The sequence below is a fragment of the Molothrus aeneus genome, chromosome 6, assembly GCF_037042795.1.
Source record: "Molothrus aeneus isolate 106 chromosome 6, BPBGC_Maene_1.0, whole genome shotgun sequence".
NCBI classification, from domain to species: Eukaryota; Metazoa; Chordata; class Aves; order Passeriformes; family Icteridae; genus Molothrus; species Molothrus aeneus.
The window spans coordinates 36,010,323-36,033,302 of record NC_089651.1 but is presented as its reverse complement, the minus strand read 5'-3'; the positions used below and the strand labels follow the sequence as shown (position 1 = coordinate 36,033,302).

Here is a 22,980-nt window from a genome sequence, read left to right as displayed (position 1 = left end):
GGAAGGGACATAGCCTGAACATATGACCACAACTGACCAAAGGGATATCCCACACCATATAAGCTGGGGAGACAAAAAAGAAATGGGAGTACATTCAACATTATGGTGTCTGTCTTCCCAAATAACAGTCACATGTGATGGAGCCCAGGGCTAAGACACAAGGAGCCATTCCAACTCTTGGCTTAGTTTTTGGAAGTGGTCTGTTGAGCAATAGCACAAGCAGAAGCTTACATTCATTCCTACCCCATCAGGTAAGTAAAGAGTGTTATTCCACAAGATTGTGATGTTGTGCTACACCTCCTTAGAAGGCATAATACTGCTTACAAAAAGCAAAGGCAGCTTATTAAATATCAATGTAGTGGATCATGCAACACCCTAGTAAATGTATTTTGAGCTCACTAGATCAGCAAGCACAAATGCAGAAAAGCTGCTCTGAGTTTTCAAGAATCTGAACTAAGGAGAAAATTGGCGTGTTTGGGAGACAGACAGACAGAAGGAAGCCATTGGACAGGAAGAGTAAAAAGTGATTGGGCTTTACTTGTGTAAACATAGACGTCTCCTGCCACTCTGGATGCCTTAGGGAGCTGGGATTTGTACATGGCTAGCAGATTTGACAGAGGGCACAGGGAGAGACATACCTTCTGAAGGGACAGCCAGAAGCCTGACACCACACTCCAGGCATCTTTAAAGTAGCAGTGGTTTCCTAAGCAAAGGCAAGTGAATTCCACCCACAGAATGGTAAAGAGGAAAGAAATGCCACAGAGAGGAGAGGAATGAATAGCAACAGGGCCCCAAGGTACCTTGAAATAAAACAGTGACACCAATCTATGAAAGAGGGTAAAGGATGCTGTCACCAAAGGTTAGTCAAAGTCATAAATTTTAAATCCTTGCTTTAACTGTAATCATTGTTTTAACTGCTTATGCCAAAAGCCTAGAATATTCTATGGCAAGTGACAGACTAATTGAGACTTCAGGCTTGATTTCACACTGTGTTGTAAGTTTATTTGCAGGATTGCCCCAGAAATACAACAATTTGTATTTTAAGCTTGAAGAGCTCCACACAAGGAAGGCTGTGATTGCCCATTACATGCTGCACTAATAGTGTTATCTAACCACAGAGACATCCCAAATACTTAACCAAAGCAAACTAGTAATGAGACTTAAAGAGCATAATTCCATGCTCACCGTTCAATTTCATGAAATATGTGCATAATGAAATGCAACTTTTCCCAGGAGATTTGATTCTCATATTTAGAGGGTCTATCAGTCCCATTACCTGGGAAGGCATCACAGTTTTTTTCTTCCCAACAGACTGCAGAGGAAACAAGGCTCTGTAAAAGCTTTTTCATTAACAGAACAGTTTTGCAGATATGACTTCAGCAGTCCTACCTAAAAGCAAAAGAACTAATTGCTTGCTGGAAGACTGTACTTCAAAAGCAAATCTGGCACAAGTAAAGAGCACAGTGATTTAGAAACATCTTTGTTACATTTTAAGGCAGCACTGACTTGTTAGGTTTAAAACATAGGGCTAGTTTTAAGCATCATGCCATTACTTTCCATCACAAATGTCTTCCTTACGATTGCTAAAATAACCCACATTTTGAAATGCCCTCAGATCCCCAAGGAGACAAAAACTCTATTTATAGTGGATCAAAAGATTTATTAGACTAATTTAGGCGGGTCCTTTTAGTTCATTATATCCACAAGGAATGAAATAGACTAACCCAACGTTCAGTTTAACAGGACAGACATCTGTCCTGACACACAAAAACCTCTGGGAAAGCTCATGTCATTTGAAGCAATGACTTGCTGTTGTGACAGGGGGACTGCCCTGGTCAGTCACATAACAGGGTGTCAGACAGCAGAGCAGAACAGGGAGCAGCAGGAACCCCAGGGGCAGAGATGCATCAGCTTTAATTTAAGACCCAACTTCAAAAAAACATTCCAGTTAACTAAAGATTTCATTGCTTTCAAAGCAAAACTAGAGAACTCAAGGCAATTGTGTCAATTCAGCCTTTTTAGGTTCAATAATGTAAAATACTATAATCAAGACCCTGCCCCAACCCTCCCCCCCCCAAAAAAAAGGAAATTTAGGTGAAAAAACATGGGAGGAAAAAAATGTTCAAAGAATTATGTGTAATCATGCTTTTGGCTAAGATAGAGTTATTCTTTTTCTTAGTAGATGGTATGGGACTGTTTTGGATTTCTGATAAAAACAGTGTTAATAACAGAGGGATATTTTTGTACTGCTAAGCAGTGCTTACACAGTCCATGTGTTTCCTGCTTGTCACCCCACCCCACCAGCAAAGCAGGCTGGGGGTGCACAAGGAACTGGGAGGGGACACAACCAGAACAGCTGATCTCAAGGGGATACAAAGGGGATACAAAAGGGATATCCCACACCTTATGGCATCACACTCAATATATAAATGATTATGACCATCAGCTAAAGCAAATGGAAAGAGATGCTAGCTTTTCAACTCTTATTGTCATTTTTGGCCTCTGGGAAAGGATTAAACCACTTTTTTTCCTGGTTTTGATCTATTCTGCTTCATTTCTCTATTACGAAAAGCCACTACATTGTACTGCAGAGAAGGAAAGAGAAACTACAGCAAGAAGCCCACGGAGGGAAAAAAAGCACAAAAGTGAAATTGCAAGGTAAAAATATTGAGAAAATTCAGAATTAGTTGCATTCCTTCAATTTTTTTTCTAGTAGAGAAATGGAAACATTTATTCCTCTGAAATAAGCAAAAAGGTAAATACGTTCAGTCTACAAAAGCATGATTTATTTCTTTTATTTATGCAAGTATAATGAAAAGAGTATCTATCATGTTCCTATAACAAAGCCATTTTGCAATTTAATTCCAGTTTTTATACCAGTTGAACCAAAAAAACATTTGTATCTCTAAGAATAAACTTTATATTTTAGTAAGCATCTGCTAGCCACACTTCAAATAATTTGAAATTACTGCACCACAGGATTAGCAACATAAAGAGTAATACGAATCTGCCTTCAAGTACTTCAAATGTATTATTTCAGGTTACAGTGTTTCAGTAATTTATACTAGAATGGCATTTGGCAAAATTTCATTTGCCATTTATCCAAAAAGACTGGTCTCAGTAAGAAGCTTTAATTACTACACTACATTTCTCATCTTATACTTTTTGTAATTGTATGAATTTATTTATAATGAAGAATAAAATTTTAATAAATTAACTCCCTAGAGGTTTTTTTCCTTTTAAATAGCAGCTAACAGCTGTATGCCTATAAATAATTACTTGCAGAATTGTGTATCTGCCATCTCCTTTCCCTTCCAAGGTCTTTGATTTTCTCCACAAGTGAACTCAACAATAGCTGGACTAATTCACCTTGAGGTTTATTGTTACAGGTTTGAGGGCAACAGTCAAGGTCCAGAATAGAAGATTAAACATTCAAGTAGTCTTCTCATTTTCAACTACTTGATCACATTTGAAAAAGCCTCAAAAATACAATCCACAATTAATTACAACATTCTCATTAATTATTTTGTCACATGTAAGACACGTGGGACTATTGTACTTCCACCATCCCGATAAACTGCAGTAAGACATCATCAAAAGTAAAACAAAGGGTTTCAGTTCAGACTACTTTCAAAATAGAATCAATAAAACATATCATTAGATTATAGACAATCTAAAAATCATTTGCTCACCAATCAAGAGCTGGTATCAGCCACAAATACTTTTTTTTAGAGAATCAAATGTAGGGTTTTTTAGAAATTTATCATGATGTCATTCCACTGATAAAGCATGACAAATACAACTTCAAGACTTCAAGCTTTACTTGTAAAGTTAAATCCTTAGCAAACATCAAGAAATTTCTTCAAAATCATTATGCTACGTAATATTTTGTCTATTTCACTAGTCTACCCCCAATTTTCTATTTATGACTCTCAAATGAATGCGCCACAATCCCTTAATACTATTCCAGCAGACATTCAAAACTATTTTAAATTTTCACATTCTGTTATGAGAGTCTGCTATCACAGTCTTAAGATATGCAAATGTACCCCAGTGAAAAAATTCAGGTGCCCATTTCTATAGTTCCTGCAATTTTATTTGATTCAATGGGGCAGCCACAAACACTGTTAGCTTTCTCTAAGAAATTACATTTTATTCTAAATTGTGAAAACAGATGTCTACTACTGATCTTTTGAATATACTATTTTATTAAGAAATGAAGGACACTGAAGCTATCATAAAATGGCAATAAAGTTTTGAAATACTAAGAGTAGAGTCACCTGTCAAAGATTTACGCACCAAAACCTTCATAATCAAACTAAATAAAGAAACTTTATCTGGCAAAATAGCAAATATAATTTGCTTTTTGGCAATATAATAGTTTTTACTCTCTGACATCTAGTTTAAATGGCAGATTTAAAAGGAAAAAAATGAAATCATGTGATTCACTAAGCCAGAAAACTGCTTTTAACTAAATTACTTAGGGAAAGAATAAAAGTAATACTTTTGGAACTTATGCTATTAGCATTGCCCTGCATATATATTGTAGCTGATGGTAATATTAATTTCATAGTTAGATAATCCTCCATTAGCTAATTAAATTCAATGGTGAACTTATTAACCAACATTTCTCTGACCATTTAAAGTATTTTGAATGACAGCCTATTAAATGTTAGCAGACTTTTCAATGTACTACAGTTTGCAAAATTAATTTAATGTAGTATCTTCCATTTATACAGACTCCTCACTAAGAACTCTCAATTCATTTTGAATGCTTAAATTATAGCATGACGATAATAACTTCTATTCAGAAGTAATAACTCCTGCATGGACTTACTGTGTGTGGTACTGGGCATCCTTAATCCCTTTTCACGTGAGAGAGGAAACAGAAATCTAAGATTGCAGAAGTGCTCAGAACCTCCCAGGATTAGTCTACAGATTCACTTTCAAATCCATGTCTCACACTGAAGAAAGCATTAAGACTTGAAACTTTTTGTTTTACTGCTATGTTATGAAAAATATCTTTAACTGACTTATTGTTATGTAGACATAGTTTATGCATTTCTGTAACACAGAACTGCCTGGGCTCTCTCATTTGGTATGCAGTATTTCTTCAGAGTTTGTTTTACTCTTGAAAATACAGTAACAAACCAGATGATAACACTAAACCTCATTATAGCAAAATGCAAGAGTCATACATGTTTTTATATCAATATATTTATATACACCTCTATATGTACCATATATATATACACACACATGTTTTTATATCAATATATTTATATACACCTCTATATGTACCATATATATATACACACACCTATGATTGATCACTTCTTTGCAAGCTTACCCATCTGTCACACATTAAAGGAATCCTTGATTAAACTTTAATTAAAGTTTCTTATGTCATTCCTACTTTGCAATTAAACCATCTCTGACAGTACTTCTCTTGCTGTTACTCGCCAGTTTCATCAACTCAATAGTTAAAAATACACAGAGTAGTGAACAGAATCCCTGAAATACAAATTCTATCTTGTTATTCATACCAAATTACTGTCTTTCTCAGCAGACTTGTGTCATCTGTCAAGCTTTTGAAATATACAAATTCATTTTTCTGTCTGTTAAAAAAAGGCTATGTTCTTTAAACCCTGATATTTACTTGTACATTCCACACAGAAGTAGAAAGAATAGATTTCAGTGATCAAAATGTTAGTGCTTACAAGACAACAGCAGAAGTTTCAGCTCAGGGAAATCTTCCAATTCTTTTCTATTATATTGAATTCTGCATTTCTAACAATGCTTGAAGCATGTTAAGACAAAGCTTACAGTGAATTCTATTCAGCTGTTTACTAGAAATATTCAGTCACTGAAACAAAACTGAGCTGCTCAATATCAGAGTGAATACCGTCTTAAGTTCTAGCATTCCTAGCAAGTTGATTTCTACAACCATAAGAAACAGACTGGGCAATTTGTGGCTCAAGACACGGACTTAAGTTAGGTATGGACTGATAAAATACATAGCAAAATGACCAAGGAATTCTAAATTATCTAATCCATTTTTCAGACAGTGAGGAAAAATTGGGGAGACAAAAGTCAGCATCACATAATGAAAAGAGAGATTTGAACACCACAACATAGTCCTTTTTGTGTTCACACTGCACAATGCACTTCAAATACAAAATTCATAGCAAAAAATCTATTACGGGAAAACACAGCCTGTATGACATTCATCCTCAATAGAGTTCAAAGTATCAGTGAATGCAAGAATACTTCCATTTGTATCAGGAATTCAAATCCTACTGATGATACATGAAAAGGCTCAGTTATTTGTTTATTTATCACTCAGCAGCCATTTGACTTCAAAAGATATAACAAAAATCCAATAAATAAAACTAAGCACTCTCCTCCTCTCTTAGGAATTTATCTAAATAAAACCTGCATTTGTAAGCTTGGTTCTTAAATGTAGGAAGTACTAAATTTGATGACTGTCTGTACAAGCACATGCAGTGCATCAGTACATGGAAATACATTACTTTTTCTTTATCCAGTGTACATGGCATAATCATAAGGAGACAGAATTTTAATTATATAAGAAATCCTAAGTTTGCCACATTAAGTCTTCAGAGGCTGATACTGCAAGCTTAATAACAAATCTTTAAAGATACTGACACTGTTTCATTCTGCATGCTTTATACCATGTGAGAACATACAGATCAACAACCATAATACCCATATACACACACAAATTCAGATGAGTTACAAATGAACATTCTACAACAACTCTAGAGTAGATATAGAGGGATGGAACACATCTCCTGTGATGAAACACTGAGAGCATCATGGCTGTTTAGCCTAGACAAAGACTCCAGGGAGACCTCACTGAAGCCTTTTAGTACTTAGAGGGGACTTGAAAGAAAGATGGAGACAAGTATTTTAGCAGGGCCTGTTGCAATAGGACAAGAAGTAGTAGCTTTAAATTAGAAGAGGGTAGGTTCAGACTAGATATAAGAAAGAAAGTTTTTACAATGAAGCTAGTGAAATGCTGAAACAGGTTGCCAAGAGTGGTAGTGGACATGAAACACTCAAGATCAGGATGTCTGGGCAACCTGACCTAGTTGAAGATGTCCCTGCTCATTGCAGGAGGGTTGGACTAGATGACCTTCAAAGGCTCCTTTCAACCCAAACCTTTCTATGATAAAAAAAGAGAGATCGTGTCATGAAAAGAAGCAGAAGGAATACTTAACTTTCCTTTTACTAGCAATTGCTGCCCACAAACATTGCAGTTGATGACTTCACTGAAGCCTTTCTATGTCCTGTTTGAACTGGTACATGTCCTTGATCCCTCCCTGACAATACATATGGCCAGTCCGTACTTTCTTCAGAAGGATCCAAGTACATTTTAATGCATCAACCAGCTGCTACAGTGTGTGATTAGTTTAGTATGTGGTTACATGTTTTTATTATTTTACCTACATGCCCTCTCTCACAGGATAATCAAAACAAGGTATTACAAAAACCATATCACCCCAGTATCCCTACCACCCTAAAAAACACACTGCCTTACACTCAAACATCATATGAACAGGGTATCACGATAAAGCCATTCTTCACTTTCATCCTTGGTTGGCCTGGGTGAAAGTTAAACCTCTGAAAGGTAAAGAGACTTGATGGGATCTTTCTACTTTGGGTCACCTTATTTCTCTGAAGACTGCTCTACCTGAATTTATGTTTCCCCAGAATTCTTCCAAGTAGAAGGAAAATTAGGAGTTTTATCTACTGTCTTCACCTTCTGGTAGGGAAGTGACCACCACTGCGTTCCTAAATGCACAACTTCAAATACAAATTAGTGAAGTGGCATGGCACATTTGGCTTAAGAGAAATCAAACAGAATCATTTTAATGACATTTCAAACAAGCTACCATAATGATCCTTCTCTTACTGGTTTTTTTTTTAGTGTCTCTTTCCCTAGATTAGTGGGTTTTGTTCTTTAACTGAAAGTTATCTATTGTAGGATACTACATATCAATTTTAGAACTTCTGATAAATAACCTTCCCTTCCCTAGAGTCTCTAGTAAAAATACATGAGACTGCATGGACCAAGATTAACAAAAAATAGGACTCTGAATATGCTCCTAGTTGTACATAGCAGCTTTGAAAGTAACCTCAATAATAGAAACAAATAAATAAATACATACATACACTCAGTCTTCACCTTCTGTTTGCATCCTTTCTGTGCCACACCAAGGAAACATCCATGAGTGGACCATGCTCCTCCCTGTACAGAAAAGACAGCAAGAAAAATCCCTTCCACTTACTTGGTGTTAATTCTGGGTTTCCTTTTAAGTTCATCATCTTTGGAATTGAAGGTCCATATATGTCTGCATCAAGCAAACCAATTTCTTTTGCCTGTGAAAGTGAAAAAGAAAAGAAGTGAAAAGAAGTAGTTGTCAAAATGTCCTCCTTTCTGCATTATTAGCTCGATTTGAGACATCAGTTATCACTGTTTCCTTTCTCTCTAAATAGAAATTGAAGAAGGAAATATAATGATGTCTACAAGTTGGGTCAGTTGCCTTGACAAGAGCTAGATTCTCCACACAGACAATCCTTACTTGTACAGTTTCTTACTTAAATTGTAGACCACAGACTTTATGTTAATAAGCATTATAAGCAACATTCTCTCTATTCCATGTAGTTTTATACAAAACTAACACCTTAACATTTTAAACAAGATATCAAATTTTATTGTTAAAAAAAAACAAAAAACACACACACAAACAAAAAAAAGCAAAAAAGAAGAGGTAAGTATATGCAAATGAATGCAATTTAAATCATACTAGTGATTAGAAAGAATGTGAAAATCATAAAAAACATATTTTTATCTTCCATTTAAATGGCCAGAGTACACTTTTGCAGACATCTTGAAGTTACTGAAATGCAAGTCTCTGAAGCTAGTTAAGCAGGTATAACATTTTAATCAAATACATTTACACAAAAGTAGGCTAAAAATGGGCTTATTCAACTACATATGGTACATTAGGCAATAAACTTTAAATAAAAATTATTTCAACTATGTAGTCTAGACTTACAAAACTGCTTTCTATATTCTTTTTTTTAATAGATACACATACATATTTTGTGGAAAATAAACTATTTTTCTACAGATGGCAAGACATAGTACCAATTACTAAGTTCTGCAAATTAAGTAGTAAAGAGCACGCCCTTTAAAGTGCTGAATGTCAAGTTTCTCTAATATAGAAAGCTAACTGTATTCAACATTCTGCAAAATTGCAAACAAGTATGTTTAAGAGCTTGTTTGAAAGGTTAAAGCAGCAAGAGGAGCTTTTCCAACAAAGCCAAATCAGACTTCCACTGTCAGTGTTTCAAAGTGTGTATTTCATTTTTTGTGTGATGTTCTCCTAATTTGGTATCTTCTATTAAGTCATTTTGCTATCACAATTTTGATGGGAAAGATAGAAAGATAAGTTTAAAAAAGCATTATCATATTTGACCTACTACATACTTTAAAAAATAAGATTTTACTGCAAAAATCAACAAAATTTGGATTCAGTTATTCAATGTACTTTTTATTAACAAAACAGAGCAAAGCATATATAATTATTTGGATTATTTAATGTAGATTTTTTTTAACACTTTTTCTTTATGATGTCTTGTGAAAACTATCAGACAAAAGTTCAGGAGTTACTGTAACAAATTCTTCTTCTTGCCTTGCTGAAAGCTGCAATTTCAAAACCATTTAAAAGACCCATATTTAAGCTAGACTCTGAAGACACGGAAAACAAACTATTAAAGCTTCTCTGTTCTTGTACAAAATGCAGATTTTAACAGATTAGAAAGATTCACGACTCAGTCCGTGTCAGCAGATAATCAAACGCATCAAAACATCATCTACAGGCTGTTCCACTTAATTCCTTCTCAAATGAAAGCAAGTAATTACTAAAAAACCCACAAAGTGTTTTAAACCTGATGACATACTTCCCCTGAATTTCTTGAGGATTTTCCCCCTCATGCAAGGACTCTGACTATCGATTGACTACAATGATCTCACAGCTCACCAGAGTTTCACTTTCAGAACAAAGGGATAAAAATTTAAGATGACCTAAATTAATTAGAATGACTTCATGACCTCCTGAACATATAATCAGGTGTTCACCACTACATTCCCAGGAGTCAGCAGCACTGCATCTACTGTATCTATATTACCCAACCTAAGTATACAAAATTTCCTGAACTAAAGAATAAATAGATCCGTGCTGGAGAAGAACATCCCAGAGGACTTTACAAATTCAGCTACTACTTTAAATTACCAAGCTAATACAATAAACCTGACCATTTCTCTAAAAAACTTTCATGCTTCTTCAAAAGTAAGAAAAGTGCCTGTTTCTGACATGCACGGCTTTTCATGGATAGGGTTCAATTAAATTCTTGTCATCAAACAGAAGAATAATTAACAGATTCTCAAGTTTCTACGATTCATGTTAACAAAAGCAGAAGTGTTCCTGTAAGCCTGGTGCTTTCTACAGGATTATAGGAAAAAGGTCTTTCAGAAATCTTTAAATCATTGACAAAACCTCATCTAAGATAGCCTAAGGCAGGGTTTTTTTCTTTACCAAGCAATTCAACACGTCAGGTAAGTCAAGTTCACTATGCCTAGAAGCAGCAGCTTACACAGAAAGCATTGGCCTAATAAGCTATGCTCTTCTTTCTCCCAAATATCCCTACTTTTGCAGTATATAAACATCCCTAGAATGCCAATAACCCTTTACTCAAGGTTTAATTATCTCAGAAAAGTATTATGGCAGCTACCAAGGGATTTTTTTAAGACATGCACAGTGCAGTCCAGATCATTTCTTCCAGCATTTACAATGTTTTAAATCCCCAAGAGAAGAAATAATATGCACACACCTGGATGCTACCACATGAAACTGCTAATCAGAATTAGCAGATACCTCTCATGCTGTGTGAAATATAATCCAGATGCATGAGTTCTGATAATTAAAAAATTTAATTAGATTTTAATAAATTGGTTTCCCCCCCCCCCATACAACCTAACCTCATATAAAACAGCACATCTTTCAAAGTATTGTATTAAAACAAATCCTAAGAAAACAACATAACATCACACAAGGTAAAGAAAACCATCTGGACAGAAGGAATAGATTATGGAGAATCAAAAGCACAACCAAAAAGGCAACTTAGGAAAAAAAATGAGGAGGGAAAAAAGCCTCTAAGATTCCTCTTATGTTCTCTGACATATTTTGAAATACATATACCTCTCATACCAATGGTGCATCTTTTTATTCTTAAATAATCCTCATTACACAGACAGAAATGCAATACTTAAAGCACACCCAAGCACGTACAAGTCCCCCTGCTACTAAGTGTTTTTCAGAGTGCAGCACACACCACTGCTAGAGCCTCCCTTGGCACTCTGGCAGGAAAAGGACTCAGAAAACACAACTCCATCACCGGCTCACAGCTGTATTTTCTCCTTATAAACATATTTCTCTCCTGTGCTATTAAACAAACTGCATTCCATCTCCCCAGATGGCATAGCAATAACCAAGTTCAAAACAGCTGTTCTCAAGTGTAACATTTGTCCTTTTCCCTTCACCTGCCCAGCTGTGAAAGAAAGTCTGAATCAATCTTCAAGTTTACTACACTTGGAAAATATTTTCTAGAGACCTTATTTTTGGTTGCTTTACAGCAAATTCTGCAGCTTAAGCACTAAAGATACAAGTGACAATGTAACCATTCCCATATGGTTTAATCATGGTCACTGGAAGCTACTTTGAAAAAATATACGAACACACGCAGTATCTTTGACCTCTTCATGCAGCATAAGATCCTTATCAAAATTCCAGCAGGCAGAGACCATGAAATCAGAAATAAATATATTGTCAGCACATGAAAATACAAAAGTACTCCTATGTCAGCAAAAGCTCTACTTAAAAACTCACAAATATTTACCCGCTTATCAATGCTTTTAAGGTTTTCCCACTGTAGGTAAACAGTCTCTAGCACAGGCTAACTACTACTAGGATTTCCTATTTCTGCAGTACTGGCACTACCATGGTCTCATCTGATCACTGGTGACCTCAAGAACATTAAAAAATTTTACAGAATAAAGAACTGTAATTCCTCTTTATCTTCTACTTTTACATCATTGACTAAGTAATTCTTTCTACTTCACTTCATTATTCTTCTCAGCAAAATTTTAATTTGCCCATTAGACCTCTCTAAAGATTTCTGACAAACATTCTTCATGAGGTACCATAAGTTACATAATCACTGCAGCTCTTAACCCATTAAAAATACAGCGAAGTTTTCATTCTAATTTAGAAACTTCTCTCATCTACATGAAGAATCAAAAACTAGTTTTCAAAGTCACCAGGTACAGATTCTATATTTACAAGAAAACCAAATTCTACATCAATAGACAAAGAAGATATTCTTGCAGATATCCCCGAGAGATGAGAATTCTACAGCTTCATTTTGTGCAGTGTACAAATTACAGGCACAGATAACCTCACTAAAAAGATCTTCTCCTTTACCTTCTCAGGCAAGATTCTCTACCTAATTAAATTTCATCTTAGTCTTTGAACCTGGCCACTGCCCTGTGAGTAATAGAGATTTGGAAGAAAGCAGTGTTCTAAATTAATGATTTTCAAGCTCTGAACTTAGTCGTAATTCTTTTGGGGGAAAGAACTAAAATGAAGTTGTTGAAGGCCAAAGTCCTGGCAGGCAGAGATCATGTAAAAAACTAATAAATTTTGCCTCCTTTTCTTTTCCTTATGCAGATTAGAAAGTATTGACTTGCTATTATGTTTGTTCTCTTAGGCAGGCAAATGTTACTGTACATAATACTTGTTCAGGTGGCATAAATTAATGCTAATGACAAAATGATCCATATCTTTCCTCCTCTCACCTCTCTGAGCCTTAAGTTCCTTAAGACCTGTTCCATCCCTCCCTACACTTCCTTTATGTAGGTTCCCTTTCTGTTTTTCAGGGAATATTGACTACAAAATCAATTAGATTTTCCAGTAACAAATTCTCAACCAAATGCATCCAGTTTCATTCCCATATCACAAAGGACCCCTCCACACAATTCTGTGCAGTGGATAATCTGGCGATATCACTTTTTTCCAAGTTGCCAATGCTTTATTGAGGAACAGACCTGATTAAAGACTAATAAAAAGAACAGTTCACAAAAAGCTTCTATAAATAGCTGTTAATCAACACAGCCTGTGTTACTGCTAAATATCCAAAGACTCTTTGACAGCATTAATTTAATTTTTGCTCATATTTTCTGAGAATTTTTCCCATACTTGATAGGGTATATGTATCCCCACTGGATGCTAGTAGATAGTATTTTCCTTTGAAGTCAACTCTGTCAACAACCACAGTTCCCTGGTGTTTAGCCTGGGAGGGATAAAGGCACAGGTTAATGAGCTGTTATTGTTCTATACAGTGAAAAATTTCCTACACTAGAAGTGCTGTAGTCCATTCCAGAGACAGAAATTCCAGCTTTGCTAAGTGAAGGTGCCAGTTACTTTAAAGCTGGTTCTCTTAATCCACCACCAGGACTCTCAATTTACCCTTTTAATGTCATTATAGACTTAGAGCTAATCCCAAAGTGCAAGCAGCAACACATAGGACAAAAGGGAACTTTAAAATCAGGATAGGCTATGGATTCCTCATTTAACATACTGACACAATGAATAGCCATCTTTTAATCCTTAATTCTCTAACTCTTTCAGCTGCATGCTATTTAAGTGCCTAGCTGTAAATTGGATTAAAGCCAAAAACGTACCACTGCAGTTTCTTCACCCTATCCTAGAAATGCAAACTTGCTTTAAACACTCAGTCTGCTACTGGTTTAAAAGCACTTGTCCTTTATATGAAGTGTTTTCAATTTTCTGCCAGCCACAGGACTTCTCCAGCACTTCTTTTCCACAACAGGCTGCATTAGCTCCTACTCAATGTTCTTAACAACTTCGTACCAGTACTTCAGCCTTGTTTGGCCTTTCTGCACATTATCCATCCTGCTGAAGAAAAAGAACTCAATATAAAACCATTTGAAAAATAAAATTACCAAAACAGAATCCCCAGCATTACCACATCTCTACAAGATGCCTCTCCACTTTCACAGCATGTAACATTTTTATAAAAAAGGGTTCACCTTTTACATCAGTCTCTCTGGTATCTTTCAATGACGTGAAGACTAACGGTATGTAACTTCAAAACAGACCAAAAAAAAAAAAAGGAAATTTTCTTCAAATTAAGCATATAGTTATCTGATTTAAGTAATATATTTTAGGAGGTCTATTTCAAAATATATTTTTAATTTTATTCAATTTTATTTGAAAAAACAGCAAAAAGTTTAGAGATTATTATCTATTTTTTTTCCAATTAATCTAAAAGCTAAGTTATCATTGCAAATGAATCAAATCAATTCTAACTGGCATCTCCAGCATTAAGAAACATGCATGAAGGCCTTAGCTACAGTGATTAAATTCTTCTGATTCTCTATGCAACAGAGTTAAAGATGCTTAGAAATCAAACCCAAACAATTAGAAAAGCAACTCAAAACTTGTCTTCATGCTATGATTACCCAGTGAAGGATCCCATTATTGCCTAAATTTTTCAAGATTTGTTTCCCCACATGGAATTTCTTCCTTACCAGCAAGAAATGTATATGCATTGTAAAATCATCTCTGAATGCAGCAGTCAGGTATTAGCCTGGGGAGAAATGGTTTAATTATACAAGCCAAATATTAAAAAAAAAAAAAAAAAAAAAAACAACAAAAAAAACCCAAAACCAAAACAACAACAACGACAACAACAAAAAAACCAAAACACAAAAACAACCAAAAAAAAGCTGGAATGTAAAAAAAGTAAGCTGGGTGGTTTTTGAGTAGTTTTGAAATGTGTGGGTTTTGATTCAATACTCGGTTTGAAGAAATTAAAATTCATTTTATGGCCACAGTAGTGAGCTGACACGAAGAGTCGGCTCCTACCTACACCATCACTATGCTGTAACTGACTATACAGGCATGAGAAATAGAAATATTCCCTGCCTGTGCTGATAACGGCCAGATACCCAGGTGAGATGTGTGTCTCCAGAGAAGAGCAGGCGCGGTGCGCGGGGACAGCGCGGCAGCGGCGGGGACAGCGCGGCAGCGGCGGGGACACGGCGGGGACAGCGCGGCAGCGGCGGGGACACGGCGGGGACAGCGCGGCAGCGGCGGGGACACGGCGGGGACACGGCGGGGACAGCGCGGCAGCGGCGGGGACACGGCGGGGACAGCGCGGCAGCGGCGGGGACAGCGCGGCAGCGGCGGGGACAGCGCGGCAGCGGCGGGGACACGGCGGGGACAGCGCGGCAGCGGCGGGGACACGGCGCGACCCCCGCGCGGCTCCCGCGCCCCGCCCGCCCCGCAGCGCCCGCGGCCCGCGCGCCCCCTGCCGGCCGCAGCCGCCATCCCCGCGCTGCGCAACAACCGCGGCCTCGGCTGGGCAAAACAGGGAAATCCGTTCCCCCGCATAAAAATCACCCTTGGTGCATTGCCCGTCTTGGTCCTGGTCTGCACCACCACCCAGTAACCCCCTGGCGCTACGCCAGAATACGGAAAACTGCTGCCTTTCACCACGTGCCCCAGCACTGCAGGCAGAAGCCACTTGCTTATGCGTACATGCTAACTTGGTCCATATGGTTTTGCTTCCTCCTCTGTCCTTCACAACACAAAAAACATTTCATCCTATAGTGAAAATGTAAATCTTCCCTAACGAAAAGGCGAGCCAAAGGAAATCTGACTGGGGAGCTTGCCTCACAGTGACAGCACAAGCATGCAGCCTCCCAACTGGATTTGTGCCATCCTTAGTCATGCACAGCTGGTGTTTGCTCACTAAAATACTCTGTTCATAAACAAGCAATCCCTACCCTATTATTGCTGCCATCTATTAATTCAACTTGTTTCTACTACAATAAATTGTCTCTGGCCAGGCAGCTTTCATAAATAGTCATTCTAGTCTGAATATGAATTGTCCTGGCACAAAACCCAAAAATTCTTCCCAAGTGCTCCTAGGGGAGCACAACTGACTGCTGGTGCATCAAAAGAATGAAAAGAATCAGCTGTCAAACTAAGCAAGCAATTAACAATAGAACATAAGGGTAAAACTTTAAGTTATTTCTTAACACAAAAAGAACACTCTATAGATTTATAGGCCTTGGTACAGGCCCAAGAGCTTATATATTTCTTAACTAATCCATCTACAACAGGTAACCCAGGGAACCAAAAAAACTCATATTGCTAGGAAGGCATAAGAGGCTGCCCTGCTTGTCTTCCCTGGCTCTGAATCAAGAAACAAAACCAACCAACCAAAAAAAAAACAAAAACAAAAAGAAAATCCACCAAACTACTCTGTCTTGGACATGGTATCTAGGCATCTAAATGAACTTCTGTCTTGAATTATTTACCCTGTAACCATGAGGTAAAAATACGCAAAGCAGACTGAGCACCAGCATGCAAGACGTTTAACACTGAAATTCTAATCCTGGCTCTGCCAACAACACTGTGTGACCATGACAATGTCCAAGGCTCTGCTGATGGCTTAGTACTTCAGGCCATCACTACAATAACTGAAAAAGCTGCCATGTTAAAAAAAAAAAAATTAAAATACATATATCAGTAGAAACAGTGGGGGTTTTGTTGTTTTTTTCACTACAGAAGGTAGATTTTTAAAAGATGGAAGGATGTTTTCTTTTATCAAGAGGACAAAAAATCCTTTACACTTTGACTGGTAATCTTCCAACTTATGATACACCAACCAGTAAGATGTCACAGCAATCACTGAAAGTAGCAAGAATCTAATCCCATCTCCTCTTAAAGGAGAGCATCTTTCACAGATCTCACTCACCAGAAAACAGATGTTTTCAATAGTCTTTAACCTGTTTTAGCTTAGAAAAAGAACACCACTGACAAGCATAGAACTTGTAACACAGACTATGAAGGAAGCACAGACCTTTATAGTCATGGTCACCTATTTTCCTCCAGAATTCCTTTCTTTCCTCCTTTAAGCAGTACATCAAGTTCAAGATCAGTTTCTATCAATTTGTGTTTTGTTTATAAGAGACATAAGGGCAGTTAATGAAATTGCAGGGACCTTCTGAAGCTCTGATCAACTAACAATCATTACTGCTTCTTCTGAAAGAGACGAACTTACAACAGCAACGAAGGAAACAAAAACCATGGCAAGGTGAGGCACCATCAATAGTCACTAGACGTAAAATAAAGGCATCCATTGCTGCATACCTGAGGACAAAGAAATTCACCATAAAATACAGCAGGAGGCACCAATGGACTCTGAAAAACAACCTCCTTATTTACTTCATTCACCATTGCAAAACTGAAAATTGCAATGATTTATAGAATTCAGAGCACTGGACAGTTCCAGTCTGGAACAAGGTCACCGAGATTTTAATTTTAAAACCTTATCTCACAAAATTAATGAAATCAATGTGAGTACACAAATGAACAAACGAGCAACTTCAAGCCCAAAGGTTAAAAATAAACATAATGCATGCCTTTAATTATCTTAAGGAAAATAAACCACAGAAGAAAAAATATATTAATGCATGAACCAACAAGAGAGTTGTTTATTTAATCCACTTTAATTTCATACTTTCTAACTTGAAACTACATCAATGCACCATTTCACCACAGTAACAGCTTGCTAACCTGTGAGCACCAGTTCACACAATTCACATCTATTTCATCAATTCCAGCTGCTCTTCATTATTTAACATCCACCAGATGCTGGCCTCCAACTTCACACACCACCACATAATTGTAACATCAAAACTCCTAAAAAAGGGCATAATCCCAAAACTTGCGTACGTCAGAATTACAAAGAGATACTTTATCTAAATATATTTTTAAATGCATAAAACTGCATGTTTGAGAAGTATCAGACACCATCTAAAAAGCCCATAAGCTAGTATAGAAAGTTATGTGCAACTGGTTCACACTGTTTCCATGCAGCTACAACACAGATCACATTGCAGAGTTGTTTTTAGGGTTTTCTTTTGCAAAAGTATTAGAGCAAATGCCATGTTTTAAACTTGATTAGAAGGAACCATTTAAACAGTTCTGCTTTTCAACATGACAGATTTTTCTCTGAGATCCAATTATTCCAACAGCCTATTTAAAACACAGAATGAAAGACTGTGAAATAACAAGATCAGATGCCATCACAAAGAGTACATACTTCATATAACAGCTTTAAACACTCTTCTTATTAAATGTGACTGAGGTTATGGAAATATTTTTAAATCTTTTACAAAATTCCTCCAGGAAGTTTGCAGATTGCATGTAGCCCTCACTCCTACCTGTTGTTTTTTGTTTTACTTGTCTTTTACAACAGGAAGATGCTACACTTGCCTGATTAAAGTACTTGAGTATACTTTGTATTTAATGTTTTACCAGTACAAAGCCTGCATCATACACCCTCCCATTGCAAAGGAGACCTGCTTCTGAGTTTATCTGCGTGGCAATAACGTGCAAAATGGAACTACTCCCAGTCTACAGCAGCAGGTGGACATAAAGAACACCTGTGGTTTTTACTCTTGAATGGCTTCTGCCATCTATTTATAGTCCAGGCAACAGTTTTAGTAATACTGAGCTGGGAAATCACTCAAAAATTTTTACTTCCAAGCTTTAGGGAAGATACATAGTTTTGGGGGATTTTCACCTTAGCTGTTTATAAAGTATTTTGATACATAATTTCTCCAGAGACAGTAAATCTGTGAAGCTATAAAAAAATGGTTTGGACACTATTCAGCACAAACTCCTATTTTTTTCAAGTCAGTGTTCTGAAGTGGTAGAATTATTTATTGTCTCCAACCTACAGAAGCATTCTCCATGACATCTATACATCCTTCCAGAATTGCAGTTCAACTCAGTGACGCACCAGGGAAAGGACAGAGCCAAACCCAGAAGCAGGATGAGATCTACTAAGTTATTCATGGTACTGATAAAATATAAACAAACTGACAGAAGCTCAAAAGCCCACCAAAAAAAAAAAAATAGAAATTAACTAAATAAAAGCATTAATTACATTAAGTGTATGCAACTTCCCTCAGCAGTAACCACTTAATTTATGACACACATTTCACATTAAGGCTGATAATGAAATGTTCACCTACCGAATCATTTGCTGCTAGGGCGAGGGCTATATTTACTGTAAGGAAGAAGAGGAGGAAAAACAAAAAGATTAAGTGCAGGAAAACTTACTTCCTAAATATTAAGAATGTTATCACTGCTAACAAGAGAAAACATTCAGTAATTATGCCATGCAATAGTGTTGTTTATATAATTTATCTGAAATTCAGTTGTTCATCTGAACCATCAAATTTATCCTCATGGTAATAAACAAGAATATAGATTTCCTTCACAATATTACTAATTAAAACATTAATTTTAAAAGACTGTCCATTACAGATACATGTAAATGCTTCATTTACATTTCCAATATCTTATTTAATGCTTGTTGAACCCTGATTTTTTACTTTTAAATGCACAGGAATGAACTCACAGTTTTAATTATTATTTATACATGTGTTAGATTTTATGTAGAAATTACACAGAGATACCAGTTACAAGAATTTAAATTCAGGTATTTGTTTGCAGACACGAGGAGAGTAATCTGAATTTGCTTTTCAAATTATTTTCATTTTGTAAACTGTCAATTGATGAACAGGTATTTGGTATTTTTAGTAACCTACAACAACCAGTCTATGTATTATAATGATATACCTTCTGATGGTTAAGAAACACAAGTTTTAACTGTTTTGCATGTCTTTGTACAGGTAGGTGTATCCTGTGTATAGGATGGACAATAGCTAAATAGAAAAAAACCACTTTTTTTTAAAGAACAGTTACTTTTGGTACAGATATCATATTGGTCTGTTCTAGAAATTATTACTCAGTCTGTTTCAAGCATGGCTGAACTACAAACCCCAAAATTATACATTAAGAGCTACATCCATGTGTTATTCACAACACATGGAGATGAAGAGCAGACATCCTTCAACTAAAGAATAACTCTTCTACAAAGAAAGAGATATTTAAACACATTTCTAACACTTTACAGAGGCCTTTTCCAAGAACTTTACTTTCAGTGTCATAGTATCATAGGATGGTTAGGGTTGGAAGTGACCCTAAGGATGACCCAGCTCCAAACCCCTGCCATGGACAGGGCCACCTTCCACTGGACAAGGTTGTCCAAAATCCCATCTAACTTGGCCTTGAATACTTCCAGGGATGGGACAACCACCCTCGTCTGGGCAATCTGTTCCAGTGTCTCACCACCCTCACAGCACAGAATTTCTTCCTAGCAGCTAATCTACATCTCTCCACTTCTGGTTTAGAACTATTCACCCTTGTCTTATCTGCCCATATAAAAAGTCATACTCCTTCCTTTTTGTAAGCCCCCTTTAATTACTGGAAGGTTCTCAAAGAGTCTCCCTGAAGAGACTCTTTAAGAGTTTCTTCTCCAGGCTAAACAAGCCATATCTCTCAGCCTGTCAGCAGAGGTGCTCCAGCCCTCTGATCATATTTGGACTTGTTGGACACACTCTCACAGGTCCTTCTTATGCTGGGGGACCCAGACCTGGACGCAGTGCAGCCATCCAGCCAATTCCTAATCCACCAAGTGGTCCATCCATCAGCTCCCAGTCTCTCCAGTTCAGAGACAAGGATGTCATGTCATTTGTTAGTGACAAATGTTTTGCAGATATCCAGGTTGATGATATCAGTCATTCTTCTCTCAACCACTGTAAGAAGGCACAATAAATGATTTTTTGCACATGTTGGCACAACAAATATTTTTCCATTCTCTCATTTATTTAAGTTTAAATCCATTTCTGCAGTAGTGGTAACCCACGTACCATCTTATTCTACCACCTAGGAACAGGTGGTAGAGAAAAAATTAGAGAAAAATTAATTCAAAACCTAACAGTGGAGTTGAGAGAAGAGTTCAAGGTACTTCACAAAGCTCTGAGCAATTTGTGTGTTTTTAAGTACTGCTTCACTTTTTCTTTATAAAGCATCTACATATGTAGTTGAGAAAATTGAAGAGTCCTGATCTGGAAACTTTCTAAATATCAGAATCCTCTACAGAGAAAGGCACTGCATAGGCACACCTAAGCAGCCAGGGAAGGAGGAACAGTGTTGTTGCACTAACATATGATCCCTTTCACCTCAGCCTACATCACCTCTGAAGATGCCTTGATATCTCAGGACAGTGCTGCACTATTACAAAAATATAATTTCAAAGCTAAATTCACACCAAAGTTAAAGCCAAGGTTTCTGTATCCAAGTAAATTCCCAATGGCTGCAACAGGACTTGTCAGAGGTGAAGTGTTATGGAACCCAATCACAAGGTAATGACACAAGCACCTAAATATTCCATACAAAATACTATAAAATGCACAAAGGAAATTATTTAAAAAATAAAGAAACCTTACCTGCTGTTGTTGATTTTCCAACTCCCCCTTTTCCAGAAGCCACAACCACCACCTGCTTAACCCCTTCTATGGGCTTCTGCTTTGGCAGCCCTCGCGACAGGATCCGCGCACGTTTGTCCCTCAGAGCCTCATCCCCGGAGCTTGAGAACTAACAAAACCAAAAAGCAAGTGAATGCATGTGCACCAACCCGCAGTTCTCGCAGAGAAAGCTGACAGGAGGAAACCTACGTGCACACTGAGAAATTTTCACCACTTGTCTAGAAAAGCATTCTGCACAAGGGCTCTCCCAAAGGGAGTCAGCTTCACAGGCAGGAAAGGACTGGGCCAACTTAAAATAACACCAGTCACGTAATTTTTTGACAAACACTTAAATATGCTTGATCTTAAAAGTCAAAGGAAAAAAAATGCATTGAAATAAACCAAAACGCTGCTTAAAAGTCGGAAGCTTTGTAAAACAGACTCGACTTGGCGGTCTTTTCGGTACAGCTGTTTCAGGCACGACAATTAGAGTAAGAGCGGAGGAGCAGGAGCCCGAGGTGCTGAGGGCAGGCGCTGTCCCTGCCCTGAGCCGTGCCACAGGAGAGCCACACGCGGGGCCCGCACGGCTGGACGAACGGAGCAGCTGAGCCGAGCATCCCGTCAGGCAGCGTCCCACCTGCTCCCGGCTGGCACAGCGGTTACCGCCACGGGCGCTTAGCACCGCGCACTGCTCCCACCGAGTTCAGGCGAGTGCGGCTAAAAAGCGGGCAGAGACCGTCCATCTTCCTCTCCTCCCGGCCCAGCGCTGCCCCAGACCGGGCCCCGCCGCCGACGCCTGCAGCGACCGCATCCCCTCCGGCAGGGACTCAGCTGCTGAACCGGCTGCCGTAGGACACGGCCCGGCAGGGCACTCGCACACGGACAGATCGTCCCGCCTGCCACCCCACGGCAGCCCCCGCAAGCACAGGGACAGCCCAGCCCGGCCCTCGCCCGCCCCGTTCCGCTCCCGCCTCACTCACCGCGGAGCCGGCGGACGGAGCGGCGCAAGCGGCGGGCGCGCAGCCCGGGCGGCCCCGCCGCGCCGCGGGAGCTCTCCCGCCGCCGGCGCCGGGCAGGAGGCGGGCGGCGCGCAGCGCCCAGCGCCAGGCAGCGCCTCCCATGCCCGCGGCCGCCCCGGGCGCGCTGAGATGGCGCCGTGCGGCCGCGCCTCGGCCCGCCCCCCGCGCCGCGCTCCGCCCGCCCGCTGCCGGGGCCGGCGCTGGGTGGGCTCGGCAGCCCCGGGCCGGCGCGCAGCTTGCGGAGCTGAGGGTGCGGCGCCGAGAGGTACGGCGGCTCCGAAGCTGCGGGGAGCGCCCCGCGCCCTCCCGCCGAGCAGCGGCACTGGGAAGCAGCAGCACGGAAAGCAGATCCCTGCGGCTGTCTGTAAGGAAACCGGGGCCGCGGGATCAGCACCG

General features: G+C 38.6%; 1 protein-coding gene across 7 annotated transcripts in view; it reads right to left on the bottom strand.

Moving 5' to 3' along the window:
- NUBPL (NUBP iron-sulfur cluster assembly factor, mitochondrial) overlaps nucleotides 1-22,686 on the bottom strand; it is a 79,318-nt gene extending 56,632 nt beyond the window's left edge. The window contains exons 1-4 of one of the 7 annotated variants that reach the window (XM_066552701.1): nucleotides 22,546-22,686; nucleotides 21,548-21,695; nucleotides 19,226-19,260; nucleotides 8,316-8,406 (exon numbers count right to left, since the gene is read on the bottom strand). In XM_066552701.1, the coding sequence (XP_066408798.1) occupies nucleotides 8,316-8,406; nucleotides 19,226-19,260; nucleotides 21,548-21,695; nucleotides 22,546-22,686 (415 nt within the window). Of the gene's footprint in view, nucleotides 1-8,315; nucleotides 8,407-13,831; nucleotides 13,938-14,021; nucleotides 14,040-15,038; nucleotides 15,130-17,244; nucleotides 17,294-19,225; nucleotides 19,261-21,547; nucleotides 21,696-22,545 lie in introns of those variants that run through there. The other 6 variants (XM_066552707.1, XM_066552702.1, XM_066552703.1 and 3 more) reach the window with 6 other exon arrangements.
- Nucleotides 22,687-22,980: the final 294 nt, after the last annotated feature.